A 14,092-nucleotide genomic window follows, 5' to 3' on the forward strand; every position below is an offset into this window, starting at 1 on the left:
CGAGGGAAGGTTGGAAAAACGGGAGTGATTTTGTCTGCAGAAGAGAAGACCAAGAGAGTTGATAATGGGCTTCAAACACCTGAAGGATGGTTATACAACGGATGTCGATAGACTGGTCACTGTGGCTGCACGGGACAGGACAAGGAGTCACCATCTTTAAATTTAAGTTGTGGGCTCCTAGAGCCCTAGAGATGTGCCTCATTTAGCACGCCAGGGGCATATCTCTAGGACCCCCCACAACAGGTAGCTTGATGGGGGATGCTGCTGACTGCATCGTCCTGGCAATCTCAGCCAGCCCAGCTCTGTCTGGGAAGCTCTTTCTGTTGCAAAGCCCAGTGTGGATGCTCCCCAAAATGCACGCTGTTCATCCCCTATTGCTGCCTCTGCTGCTGAAGTTCCTACCTGTCCCCAAGCGAGTGCAGCTACCCGTGCATTTCCCACCTCCAGGGACAAATGTCCCCATGCACCAGAAGCCACCCTGGGCCCTTGGAAGAGCTGTCCTTGACCCCACACCACAGCAGTAAGGAGTAGGTCATGTCTAGCTGCTGCTCTCTCCCTTGCTGACTCTTCTCTCCTTGTAACATATTTAACATGTAAAGTAAAAGCAGCCGTAAGCCAGGAGAACCTCAACACTTCTCATTGTTCCTGGTTTGCTTTGTCCACGATTGGGAAGCTTAATGCTGTGCTTGACTTCAGAGCCAGGCTTGATTTGGCTCTCCTCAGCAGGCAGATGCAACATGAATTCATGGGAGTCATCCTAATATCGCTGCTACAGAAGGCAGCAGCATACCTGCTTCCTCCTTGCCTCGCCTGCTGTATACAGAGCTGCAGATACAGCTTTCCCATTGCATAATCCTGCCTTTCTGCCGCCTGGCCTTGCCAAAATCATGCCTTGTTGACCAGTTTAGCCACACGCTGGGACTTTCCTTCCCTGCCTCCCCTTCCTCCTTCATTTAATCAGATAGATGGAGCCTATGGCTAGGAGAGGAGCTTAAGGTTGATTCACTGAAATCACCATATCAGCTGAAACCATCACATTTCATGTTCCATTTACAATGTTTCCAAGGAAACAAAAGACTAGGACATAAATAGAGGACTGTTAAACATTTGCTCACTTCCTACAGCCCTGATGATTTGCAGGGCAGAAATACGAATGTTAAATCAACAGCAGTAATAAATTGTAATGCAGGAAGACCAATATTTTGCTGCAGTTACAAACAGCATTCAGATAATCTACAGGCAGGGCTCTGCTGGGTTATTTGTAATTTCGGTTTCCCGCTTGCCGTCTTTCATTTGCAAAAGCAGGGGGCCTGATCCTGACCTGGCTGGAAGCCCTCTCCCCCTCGCAGAACAAAATGATTTCTTGTAAATTCATGCTCTCCGCCACAGGCGTAACAAGCACTTTTTGCACCCTGGCCGGCGGCGGTGGAGGGGGTAGCTACAGCTGAGCTGGGAGCGGCTGTGGCCACCAGTCTCATACTAAGCCAGCTCCCAGGGCTGGTGCTACAGCTGTAGCTGTAGTCTGACCCCTTTGCCCCTGCTGTCGAGACTCTGTAGTGTGTAAACCTTCCCGCCGACCTCAGAAAGGAGCGTGGGACTTGACTCTTCCAGGGCCTGTTCGTTCTGCTTTGGCCAGGCAGAAGAGTTTTCTGGAGCCATTCACCCAACAGGGACTGAGCACGACTCGCTCTCCAGCCCTTTGGATTTCCCACCTCTCAGGGCTGGGTGTCGGAGCTGGTGCAAGCCCCTGACATGAAGTGTGCTGGCTGCCGTGCCGGCCTCTGTGCCAGTATTTACAGCAGGCTAGCGTGGTGCATTGATAAAGACAGGGCTGTCTGTGAGATTTCGACTACTTTCACCTCTCGTTCCATCCCTTCACATGGCGGGGAAGGGAGCAGCATGGCAGGGATGTGTGCTCTCACTGATGAGCTCAGGTAACTCTATTTACGACTGATGGAAGGAAACTTCTCAAGTATTAGGGTGTGCTATAGCAGTGATCCCAACCACTTCAATCTGTGAGAGAGACTCCGCATGCACTCCAGTTGACAGCAAGCATCGGCTCTACGGCCATCTTTTATTTTTAAATAAAGGTTCCAGCATGTGCTCTCTCGCTGTATGTTCCCATACTGCCCTGAACAGGATATTGTCTCTCGCTGAGAATATCCCCTCCCCGCTTTCCTGACTTCTTGTTTTTTAACACACTGCTACCTGGTGAATGGCTTGCGTTCGAATGCTTCTCTAACTTCATCCCAACCATGCCATGGGTCCAGTAAAAGACGTCTCCCACAAAAATCCTTGCCTAATGCAATCAAGCTAGTCACAAACTTGTCTTATTTGTAAACTTCTCAAACTCCTGCCTCGGTGTTGGTAAATTAAGCCCAGTTGATTTAGCTTCACAGGCTGCCTCCAGTTCCAGTTAGGCTATTTTGGATAAATATTGGATATTACTTATGATTTTGTGTAACCACTGGATCACGATGATTTGAATCACTTTGTTCTGGGCTCGATTTCTGAGGGAAACACTTGAATGGCGTGAGCGCTTATCGACGGCTCTGTTTGAGAGCCCAGAGCTGTCAAACAGCTGTTTGAAACATTAAACAGCCAGCTGGGGTGATGCTGCAACCATGCACAGTGGTGCTGCTCTCTCAGATTGATAGTGGTTGGCTTTTTCTTTTTAAAACCTGGGCACCCATTACCCCCTCGCTGGCTAGGAAATGGTCTCCGTTATAAATGGCCCTTGTCATACACCCATGCAGTTGTCCACATAGCAATTCACTTCAACTACCCGAGGTGCAAATAGCATCTAATCATCCTATCTTTCCTCTTACCACCTTGCCAATAAACCCCGGTCCTGCCACATGGAGCCTACTGAGATACTCGCGTGGTGGCTAGGGGAGCACTGGGCATGCCTGGTCTTTTCGTCCTTCAGAAATGGTTTTGAGCAAGGAGCCAGCGATCCTTCTTATCTCGTGCAACTGAAAGCAGCACCTGAGCCTCCAAGCAGAAGCCTCCAGCAACTCTTTTGAAGAGCGGTTCTAATTATGGGGACATTTCAGACCCTGGCCTCAGAAATACACACCAAGATTTTCTGCAAGGCTGTGAATATTCCCCAGACACTTGCAAGGATCGGGCCTTATTTTTTTCATAACACAAAGGCAAAAGCTGAGGCTATCACCCTGCAGGATAAATGGGCTAATCCTAATGTTACTCTAAGACTGTTCTAATGTGCTATAATACAATTACAACATCACCAGAGGGCTTTCTGACTGGGGTTGATTAGACTTGGCTTATGTATCATGTGCTGTGCGTCTGCAAGCTCCCTGTCGGTAGTTATTACCATGATCCTACCTTGTCACGTTAGTCGTGTATGGGTGAATGCTGTAGTGCTGTTGTTCCCTTGCTTGCTGTTACCTGTACTAGCTGGGTCAAAGCTAGGTAGGTATATCTGCTGTTAGCACCTCTGTTTTGGTTGAATATAAGACTTCTTTGCCATCCCACGTGGCATCTAGTATACTCATCCTGCTTCCTACCCTCATGGCAACAGACCATCTCAAAGTCCCCACCCCGCTTCTGGCTGTAAGGTTGAGATGGAGAAACTCGCTGGCAGGTGTCTCTGATCTGCAGTGAAAGCGATTCAGCTGATCTTGGGGAAGGGGCTACTTGGCAGTCTGCTGAGAAAGGGCAGGTTCCAAGTGAAAGCCAGAGGAACAAGTCAGGCATGAGGCAGTCACCTCTCTTCACCTTGGTGCTATTCTCTTTTTATTACACCCAGGGGCTGCATTTGCCTTCTTTGACACAGCCTTGCACTGGGAGCTCACGTCCCATTGGTTTCCACCAGGTTGGTGCTGGATGCTCTGCTTTCAACAGTGCAGTCCGCCCAATTTGTACCCGAGACCTACACTATTAACACCTCATTCTCTCTCCAAAGTCCACGTGCAAAAGTCCTTTGGTGCATTCTTTTTCCTTTGTAACTCAGTTAGGGGTGACCCCAATCTCTTTAATCCAAGACAGAGACAAGCTGCCTGACTACAATATCAAGATAATCTACCTCCTCCTCCTCCTCCTCCCTTGACTTTCTTTTGAGATGGAAACATCAACATGCAGATCCAGGTTGGGAACCTGGTTGTAAGCCCAGTTTGGCCCAAATAGTGAAGCCAAATGAGAGGTATTGACACTGTCCCTAATCAGGCTTCATCTCACCTCTACTTTTCACACCCTTTGGATGAGATTATGGCGATGCCTGATAGTGCTGGGGTCAAGGCTGTGAGGTGTGAAGCTAAAAGCTGCTGTTTGTTTTGTCTGCCTTTGTTTCCAGCACGCTCACCATTTACGGGATCAGCCAGATGGACGAAGCCATCTACCAGTGCATTGCGGAGAACAGCGCCGGCTCCACTCAGGCCAGTGCCCGCCTGACTGTGCTATGGGCCGAGGGGCTGCCAGGCCCTCCCCAGAATGTGAAAGCTGAGACTGTCTCTGCGACCACCATCCAGGTGTCCTGGAGCGAGCCTCTGCAGAATACCAAGGAGATCATAGGCTATGTGCTGCACATAAGGAAGGCTGCAGGTAAGGCACCTGGCTTGGATGCTCAAAAGGTCCCATCCTTGGGCACTTGGATATGATGCAGGGACATTGTCAGTAGCAACAATCATGTTCCTGCCTATTCAAGCTAGGATTGTCTGCACAGGAAACAAAAAACAGTAGCTTAGGCTGATTCTGTGAGGCACTGAGTATCTTCCACCACCCCAGAAGCTGGCATGTCCTGAGCTCAGCCCCTGAATATAAGGTCTTGCCTTCTTGTAGAATCAAGCTGCCAGGGCACGTCTGCCCTGTGGTCAGGAGGCATGATTGCAGCTCCTGTGGACATACTAGAGCCGGCTCGAAACTAGCCAGCCTCAGCACGGCACTTCCTGTGGGAGGGAAGGAAAAGCAAAGCTCTGCAGACTCAGTCCTTTCCCTTCAGCTGAAGTCCATGGCAAAGGTTCCAGGTGGAGAAGAATCTGACCCACCTATCAACACACTTCCTCACTGAGAAGCAAAACTATGGCTTGTTCAGGTGTCACTCTATTATCCATGAGCTCCCGAGCACCATTGCATTACCCTCTTGCAGCCTCATGCCACTCTGCTTTCACTCGCTCTTGCGTTCCAGATCCGGTGGAGATGGAGTATCAGGAGGCCGTGAGCAAAAGCACCTTCCAGCAGCTTGTGACTGACTTGGAGCCCTCAACCAGTTACAGCTTCTACATCAAGGCATACACCTCCCGGGGAGCTAGCAAAGCCTCTGACGTCATGGTGGTGAGCACGCTGGGAGAAGGTAAGGAAGTCTAAAGTTTGGATGGTTGCAAACCTTGGGGTGCAGCAACAATGTCAGCCTAGTTGCTGTGTGTACTTGGTGTTTCATTGTGTACTGCCCCCCACCCCCTGCTTATTGTGTTCTGGAATGTGACATAGAGTCCCCCTACCTGGTTACATTGAGGAGCATCTGGACTTTCTCTAACCTGGCGGTACAGAAGAGAGCAAGACCAAATCAGCTGGCGGTCTCTGCAACACCTTATATCTCACAGCATGATGTGGGGGCTAACTGTCAGTTTTTGCAGGGGTCTTGTTCTAGTATGTAGCCATCCTCATGTTGGGTGTGTGGCTTGCAGTGAGTGAGAGCCCCAGGATTGTTTATGACACCCCAAAAGAAAGCCTTTTATTGCAAGCAAGGCATGCCTGTGGGTGTCTCTGCCTCTGCCCCTGCAGAGACCTCTCAAACTCTTTAGCAACTGCCTCATGTGGTCTTTTTGGACATGTTTCTCCTTACCCAGAAAATGAATGAGTTCCTCTGATCCCTTCAGTGGGGACATGGCTCTGGAAGCCCTCAGGCACTGGGTTCTTCACTGAGCCTATATGCAGTCCCTTGGGAGTGAAGGGCTTTGCAGGCCTATGCCCTGACAATGCAGTAACCCTGGTTATTTCTTGGACAGAGCTCCCTGCCTCAGGAGGGCCAGTCCCTGGGCCAGTGTTCTCAATGGCATGACTTGACATTGTTTCATGAAGGGCAAAGATCAGGTAGTAGCAAAACCTGACCCCTCCAGCATGTTGAGATGTACAGACCCTGTAGCTGCACTTACCTTCTTGGCCCAAAGCATGTACCCATAGGCTGGGGCATAACAAGGATATCCCTATCCTGGCAGCTGACATAGATTACAGCAGCCCTCCATCTTTAGCCAGCTATGCTGAAGCCAGTGAGAGCTGAACGCACATTACTGGTCCTTGCCCTGCAACAGTGATTCATTAAATCATCAGCTTTAAACAGTAGTAGGCCTCAGTACTGTCCAGCAGCCCAGATGCTGCAGCACCAGCTCTGGCACTGGCAGCCTTTCCTAAAGGATGGTCTAGTGCATGTTCTTTATTTGATGGCTTTTCTCCTAAAGCCAGTTGATCAGCAGCCCTGGAGACAGAAGCCCTTGCTTCATCCACAGCACAAGTGCAGCATGGCCAGTGGCCACGGTGGCCTTCCCATCTGCTCTGCCTTGACCTGGAGTGAGAGGTTAGTAAGAAGGTAGCTCGGTTCCAGGAGCCTCTGTTTCCTCAGCGTCTCTGCTCAGACTGCCAGTGAGTGCCCCCAACATGGTAGCAGAGTGTGGTGCAGGACTTGCCCATAGGATGCTGGCTTGAAACCACAGTCCCAGGCCATCAGATAGAACAGCCTTTGGTCACCAGTGTTGAGCTTAGGCCCCAGCACATTTCAGGCAGTTGGAGACCATGGCTTATCTCAATAGCTTCATCTCTTGTTTCAAAGAAGATGTATTGGAGAGGGGCATCGCACCCTGATGGGTCTCTTTCAGAAACATGAAGTCCTGCAGGACAGTGATAGGAGGACAAAGGGCCTGATTCAGATGCAGCTGAAATGGCTGCTCTGACTCCAATCTGGGGACTCAGCTCTGAGCCCTGTTTTCAGCGGATGTGAGCATTTCCTACAGGATCTAAGATTAAAGAGCTACTCTGTCCCTGCAGTGGGACATGCTGGGTTATTACTTTGCATGTCTATTTACTTGGCATTCTGGAGTCCCCCCACCTTCCTTTCATCTAGCCTCTCCCCCTGGTGCACAGACAGGGGTGGACTCAGCAGAAGCTTTAAAATCCTTGACCCAGAGCTCCGAGTTCAGCCACAGTAGCTCACAGCCCCTCCATGCCTCATAAAACCTGGTGCTTCTTGGCATAGGTTGGGGCAGGCTGGGCAAGGCTTTTCGACAAGCTTGCCTTAAATCAGGACTCACGCAGTTATGTATCTTGTGAGAGGGCAATACATTTCCTGGATCTTTGACATCTGAAGGCACAAGGCTGCCATGCTGGCCTTAAAAACAACATCATCCCTGGCAACTGAATGCAGACATTGAGCTGTATTTTAATCACGGATGAGCAAGCCAGGTTACATGCTCCTTATGGAGAGCTGCCCCTAGAGGAAACCTCCCCTACCAAAGCAGCATTCTCTGCTGGGACCAAGCAGCCGAATTATGGCCTGGTTGTGTCCTCTGAGTTGCTGCAACTTGCTTGAAAATCCAGCCCATAATTTTCTGCACGGGAGGACAGTAGGTAGAATGGACATTGCATGAGCAGACTCTGCAGGGGCCTCGGTCTATACACACAACTGGGTTGATGATATGCCTGAAGCCAGGTGCAAGCACAGCTAGAAACGTTCGTGTGGTGCCTAGGTGCCTCCTGGGGTGGAATCGCACTGGCAGGATGGGCCCTGACCTGGGACGACAGCGGAAAATAGCATGTGTCTCTGAATCCAACTGAAGTGAGTGCGGGGGGGAATGCCATTTCTTCTATACACAGTACTCTGGACACGGTGTCTTAGCTGATGTGGTGGCATTGCTCTCAGGATGGGGCCTTCTTCCTGGCTTGCTGACAGATGAGCACTACCACTGCACTCAGAATCCCCCCCCTTTTGCATGCCTGAGCCACACCCACCATACAGCCACTGATTTCCGAGGTTTCTCTCTTAAACAAAGTAAGGGGGTTGATTCTGCACTGGCTTACCCCACCGGGCTCTGCTTAACTAGGAAAACATGCACCTCCAGAATGGGTACAGATGTCAGCCAGCTTTAAGCTGCGTGGTTCTTGAAGGACATATAAAACTGCCAGTAAGCGAGGATGTTGAGGCCATAATATCATGAAGAAATATGCCAGGCAGTTAAGAATCTAACTTCATACAGGATCTGGGTATCTCATGGTTTGTTACATCTGGGGCCTTAAGTACAAGCTCTCCTTAAGTAGTGGAAGCTATCCAAGGGTGAAATGATCTGCATTGGACCCTTAGTTTTCAGACAAGAAGAGCACCCTTGGGAGTCTTTGAGATGGCAGGGATGCGTATGCCGGGCACTGCCTTTGCAATTTTATTTCATAGTTCAAAGCATATGAATGTATGTGTCTCACGAATAATACCGTGCACACATGCTCCTCCTATGCAGCCTTGCTTCAAACTGCCTTTGGTTGTCCTGCTTTCTCTCTGCTCTCCACTCCTTGCTTTGTGATTAGGTGCAATAAGAAAGAAGGAGGAAACAAATACCAAAGAGGGAAATGATCTGAATTCTTTGCAACTCTCTAAAGGAATTCTAGTTCTGTGCAGCTCTGGAGAAATCTTCCTTTCTCCTCTTCTTTCTTCTCTATACTCCCCATTTTCTTTTCATCGTTTCTTGTCACGTTACTTGTCTAGCTTGAGCTCCTTTGGACTGGGGCCGGTGCACAGCTGTCTGCAGCGCTGGGCCATTGAGATAAGCAATGTGTTGAGAAGTGGAGTAGCAACAAGGCACCGGAAAGAGGAGCAGGAGATTAAGATAGGGAGAGAATGAGTGAGTCCTGCATTAGGAAATCAGCCAAATCTCTCACTTCAGCAGTCTGCACCTTCTCTTAGAGCTTTGGGGCCCAATTCTGAGCACACATAATCCAGCTCACCCTATTGTGACTCCGCTTTGGCAGTGACTCCCGATGCGGACTAGCATGAGGTGAGAAGAGGATTGGGCCTGTTGCTGAAATGCAGCAGCTCCTCGGGCTACACTGGGGAGGTTTGCACCACAGGCTCCAGTCTTGGTTCCTTGTCAATGAAAGTGTATGTTCTGCAGGAAGTGACGGAGCCACGCAGGGAGCTCGGTTAGGGATCCAGAGATGCAGCATGCAAGTCTGACCTTGGGCGAAAAGGATGACGTGATGGGAGAAGAAAGCAGTCAGTCCTATCCCATGGCTTGGAAAGATGACATGGCACAGGCCGAGAAAGAGCATCATAGGCAGGGCTGTACTCAGCTGCACCTTGGCTAGAATCTAGGAAAACCCCACTGATGCCAGTGGACTCACTCTCAATTTATCTGTATGTGCATGGGGTCAGAATCCACTCCAGCACCCAGGCTTGTTGCTCAACCTTCCAGCAGCCAGATAAAGAGGTGCTTTGCATGGTTGGTGCTGAGAAACACCTGTAGATGCCAACCTGGTAATGGAACTGTTATATCTCAAACAACATGCGCTTCATGAAGCAGCACAGGTGCCTACTCTTGTCTTTTCATGCTTTTTAGGGTTTTCTCCAGAACTTTTTGACATTTCTCTAGGATGAAGACCGTTCCTTTAGTCATCTTCAGCTTAAGATGACTTCAAGAAGACAGTTGAAATGACCTGGGGAAAACTCCAAACAGCACTGAAGAGGAAGACAAGTATTCCATCCCTTAGCAAAAGGGAGACATGTCACATAAGTTAGATACATTTTGTGTCATATATATACCTCTGTGAAGCACATATATGCTTGTGTGCATGTGTGTATACACACACACATATATATTGCACACACACACAGCTATACTTCCTTATTGTATACACTTATTTATGTAATGCAATTATAAATAGCACCTGCATTCTACTAGTACGTACATATAATCAATACTATATATTTAAATTTTGAGTGAATACTATATATTCCATGTTTTGAAGGTGAGACATTCTTGTAGTTTTTAATAAATGTAAAGCTCTGAGACCATAAAATAAAACCGACTCTTCACAAATCAGGATGGCCAATGCTAGTGTTTCTTTGTTCCCCGGGATAAAGTTTCCTCCTCCCAGTTACAATATTTTTCTTCATGTTCCAAGAAGCTGTGCTGTCCCAAAAGGCAGAATCCCAGCCAGCCTGCTGTGCAGTGTGCCCGTTGGCTTTGCATACACAACCAGTGCATGCTCATTTGTGCCCAAACCTTGCTTTTTGTGTGCAGATCAGACTGGTGGGCACCTGCCTGGAACGTGCAGACAGCTGTTTGTTTGCAGAGCATTGGAGCGTGCTTGCAGTTAGCTGCATGTTCCACATCAGAGTCCAGGATGGAGAAGAACTCCAGGAATGCCCCTTGTTCTTCAGGACCTGCTGTGATTCTAGTTCTGCCCCCTGTATAGATTCTCCATAGCAAGGCAAGACATCAACTAGCTGGAGAGAAACTTGTCTTTCATGAGGATTCCCGGAGCATGCACTGCACCATCCTGCAAAAGCAGAGGGAGAGTACCTATGTCCCGTAGCAATGCCGTGTCCCGGGGCTCTCACATCTTGCCCAACTTCTGGCAGTTGGCAGGAACTTGAGAGTTCCAGCTAATGCATAATGGACAGACTTCAGGGATGCACCATTCTTAAGCCTTGGGCAACAGGCCAGCAGCACCTTGGCCGACCTAACTGCAAAGGGCTCTGAACATATAGGGAAGCTTGGATGCAAGTCCAGATCCAGGTGTTGTACGTGGTCGCTAGGCCAAGAACAGTCCAAATGGCAGACAGGTTTCCCCCAGACTTCAGTGTTCCTCCTCTAGGGTCTGACTGCTCTGTGTCTGGGCTCAGCATGAGCTGTCTCAGGGTCGCTTTCTCTCTTGTGCCTGCTGCCAGTGGTTACCTGAGCCACCCCAGCAGCTGGACATTGCCAAGATGCACTCAGCTTGCCCCCTGTCCCTTCCCACAGCCTCTGCTCTGGGCCCAGGGGAAACTGATGGCAAGCTAGCTACTACTGGAAGTCCTCTATGCCAGAGAGTCCTCTAGTGGCCAGCTTCACCGGATTTTGCTGCTGCTTTGTACCAGCAGAGTCCGTGCAAAGCAAGTGGCGGAGCTGAGAATCTACGCTATTGTGCTAAGCTGTTTCAATATGGCCTGAACAAGGTTTGGGAAAAACTCTAGAGCCTTCTCTAAGGAAATTGCTGCACCATGCAGTCTTTGGACTTAGTAGGCTAGTTTTGCCATATGCAGGGATTACGCCTCCCACCAAGCATTTCAGCTTTGTTCAGGTGGTACCAAGCCAAATGTCCCACCCTGCCAACTTGGATGTATTTATTTAAGGATGTGCTCAGTTTTTTGTTTGCTGTGGCTACCAAAGGCTCAGCTCATCACACAGAAGTGATGCATTATTCATCTCAGGCAGAGAGACCTTCCCCTGCTCTCGTGTGCAGACCCGCCCTGGCATGGGGCAAGATCACTTGTCTTGCAGTGCATTTCACCCCATTGTTGTGTACAGTGGGCCTGGGGAGAGGAGACTCACTTGCACTGTCTTCCATCCTCTTGTGAGCTGCACTGCTCTCCTCCTGCCCTTCACCGTGTGAGCCCTGTGACCAGCCATTCCCTTGCACTCAGGTCAATTCAGCAGGCCAAATCCAGAGGTGATATGTAAGCTGCACCTTGGGAAGGGAGTGTAAGTTGGCAAATGATTCATGGATTCTTTCTCTGGGCCCCATGTGTTATAACAAACAGGGCCAAAAATGCCAGTGTGGTAGTGAGGTGAAGCTTGTTGGAATGTGCCTGCAAGCAGAGGTTGCCTATTATGACAACAGTGAATAAGAGCCACTTGTGAATGGCTGGCATCCAGCACCTTCAGCACCTCTAGAAGTTTGCTTGCCTAGGCTGTTTCCCCTAAATAACATTTGACTGTTGGGCCTGGCACAGTATCCTTGGGGCCCATAAAACCTCTCCTCAAGAGCAGAGTCCAGACTATCCTTTGTCTTGCCCAAGAGAGATTAGCAGGGAAGGACAATTATGGGAGCTCTTGTTTGCAATTTTCTATCTTTGTTTGGATGAAATGGCACGGTCCAGTAAAAGTTCAGGCCTGAAAGCCACGATAAACTCATGTTACCATTCCATCAACTTAAGCCTCAAGATACTATGTTGGTAAGAAGGAACCCTGATTCATTGGGGTTTTTTTTCCCCATTCAGAGACATTAAGCCAGAGTGATAATGTCACACAAATGAATAAGGAAGCTGCTTTCTTATGCCTTTGTGGAACTTACCTGGGGATGCTCTTGTATTGTAGGTCAATGGGAAAACACCAATTCATTCTTCCTTTCTATTGATTTACATGCAGGTCATTAGGAAAATACATTGACTTGTCCTGCACTGTGTTCCCAATGTGAATCAATGGAGATGCGATAACTTTTTTTGGAAGATTCATGTTTGCAATTGCAATCTCATCAAACAGCGGAGCAGTCTTTAATTGCCTACTGTATTTTTATTAGGAAAAAAGGCAATTCAAGTGAATCAGGAAATTCCTAACTGTTCAGTTATGCTGCTTTAACCCTTCTTTTCAAACAGGAACAGTAGCCTTTCTGCTCATGCCAAACTTCAGACTGCACCATCACGTTCCATTGACTTTGACCTATTCAGTAAAATTATTACTATTATTATGTATTGTATCAGTTACCCTGCCAGGCTGTGTGTCAATGGAAACTGTCAAGGCAGCTTTTTAGTATACGTATCAATAAATGTGTAGACATTTATAGGCAAAAGAAGAGCAACTATAGCTTCAGAGTGTAAGGCACAATTACAGGGCCATCCATCCCTATCCACGAGAGCAGTGATTTTCAGGCAGGGTGTGTGGCAGGGATTTCAGAGATGTCAGATAGGAATCCACAGTGTTCAAACCATTTGGACCTGTCGTGGGCTTGCTGATTTCTTTGCAACAGAAGAATTGCTCTTTTATTTTTCTGTAGCCAAAAAATGAGTGGCAACTAAGGGCTGGCATTGTCTGAGGAGTCTCTTGACTCTAACGAGGGGTTCCTCAAATCTGCAAAGCTTGAGCACAAGTCCTAGAGCATGACCTGATAACTAGGTGGGATCAGTTACTAACTTCCCCGAGGCAGAGACATCATGAGAAGTCAATGCCTTCTTCTGAAGCGCCTGCTCTTGGTCCGTGTTGGATGCCAGAGTTAAGTGGATGATTGTTCTGTTCCTGTTTGCTGGTTCCAGTGTTCCTTGATGTGAGGCGCCACTGAGATGATATTTATTCCCAGAGAGCTACGGTGCTGGCTTCTGCACCAGGGGCAGGGACTTCAGGAGCTAAACCCTGCTCCTGGATTATTGGAACAACACTGGTCCCACTGAGAAGCAGCTTCCTGCCCAACGAGGACTATAAGCAGGCCTGGCTGGGTAGCGGAGGTACCTACTCCCTGCCCCAAGAACCCCTTACACGGGACATCAGGGACCCAGAGACCTGGAGCCCTGAACCAGGAGGGATCTCAGCTTACCAATGCAGGGGGAAGTTCCCAGCCCCGCTGCACACACTGAAGGGTGCAAAGGGACCCAAAAATGAGTAGAGCATTTGGCCTGGAGCATCCTGGGGTCAGTAAGGGAAAAGTCTGACTGAGAGAGCTCCCCTGTGTGACTGGGTGAGGAGGAGGGCAGAGGAGGCTGAGCAAGATCCTGCCTCAACCCTCCCCTGCTTTGCCCACCGGACTCCCACACCGGTGAGCCAGATTCTTCCATCCCTAACCACAGTTCCTTAAACTGGCGCAGCCTTGACAAACCCACTGCAGTTGAACAGGGATGTCCAGTTCAGAGGGAAGGGCTCTCAAGTTTCATGACCACCTAAAACCTGGTGAAGGGATGAGCACTCTGTGAAGAGCACACTGGTCCAGGACATTGCTTGGCCACCACGGTGCATAGCTACATATGGCTTGGGCAAAGCAGGACCATGCATCCAGCCTCCCAGGCCCCTGGCTGGAACATGCTGTTCTGGTGTGGACATAACAAACATCCCCAGTGCCAGCCTCTCAGTGGTGCCCAGGATGTGTCTGGGTCTTCTGGGGTAGCTTCCAGCCCAGCCCAGCCCCT

The 14,092-nt window shown here is 49.2% G+C and overlaps 1 protein-coding gene across 1 annotated transcript in view; it reads left to right on the forward strand.

The window, feature by feature from the left end:
• IGDCC3 (immunoglobulin superfamily DCC subclass member 3) overlaps positions 1 to 14,092 on the forward strand; it is a 217,985-nt gene that overhangs the window by 188,812 nt on the left and 15,081 nt on the right. The window contains exons 8-9 of the mRNA XM_019503975.1: positions 4,316 to 4,563; positions 5,147 to 5,311. Coding sequence (XP_019359520.1) covers positions 4,316 to 4,563; positions 5,147 to 5,311 — 413 coding nt within the window. The remainder of the gene's footprint in view (positions 1 to 4,315; positions 4,564 to 5,146; positions 5,312 to 14,092) is intronic.

The sequence above is a fragment of the Gavialis gangeticus genome, unplaced genomic scaffold (genome assembly GCF_001723915.1).
Source record: "Gavialis gangeticus isolate Ggan-Ray unplaced genomic scaffold, GavGan_comp1, whole genome shotgun sequence".
NCBI classification, from domain to species: Eukaryota; Metazoa; Chordata; order Crocodylia; family Gavialidae; genus Gavialis; species Gavialis gangeticus.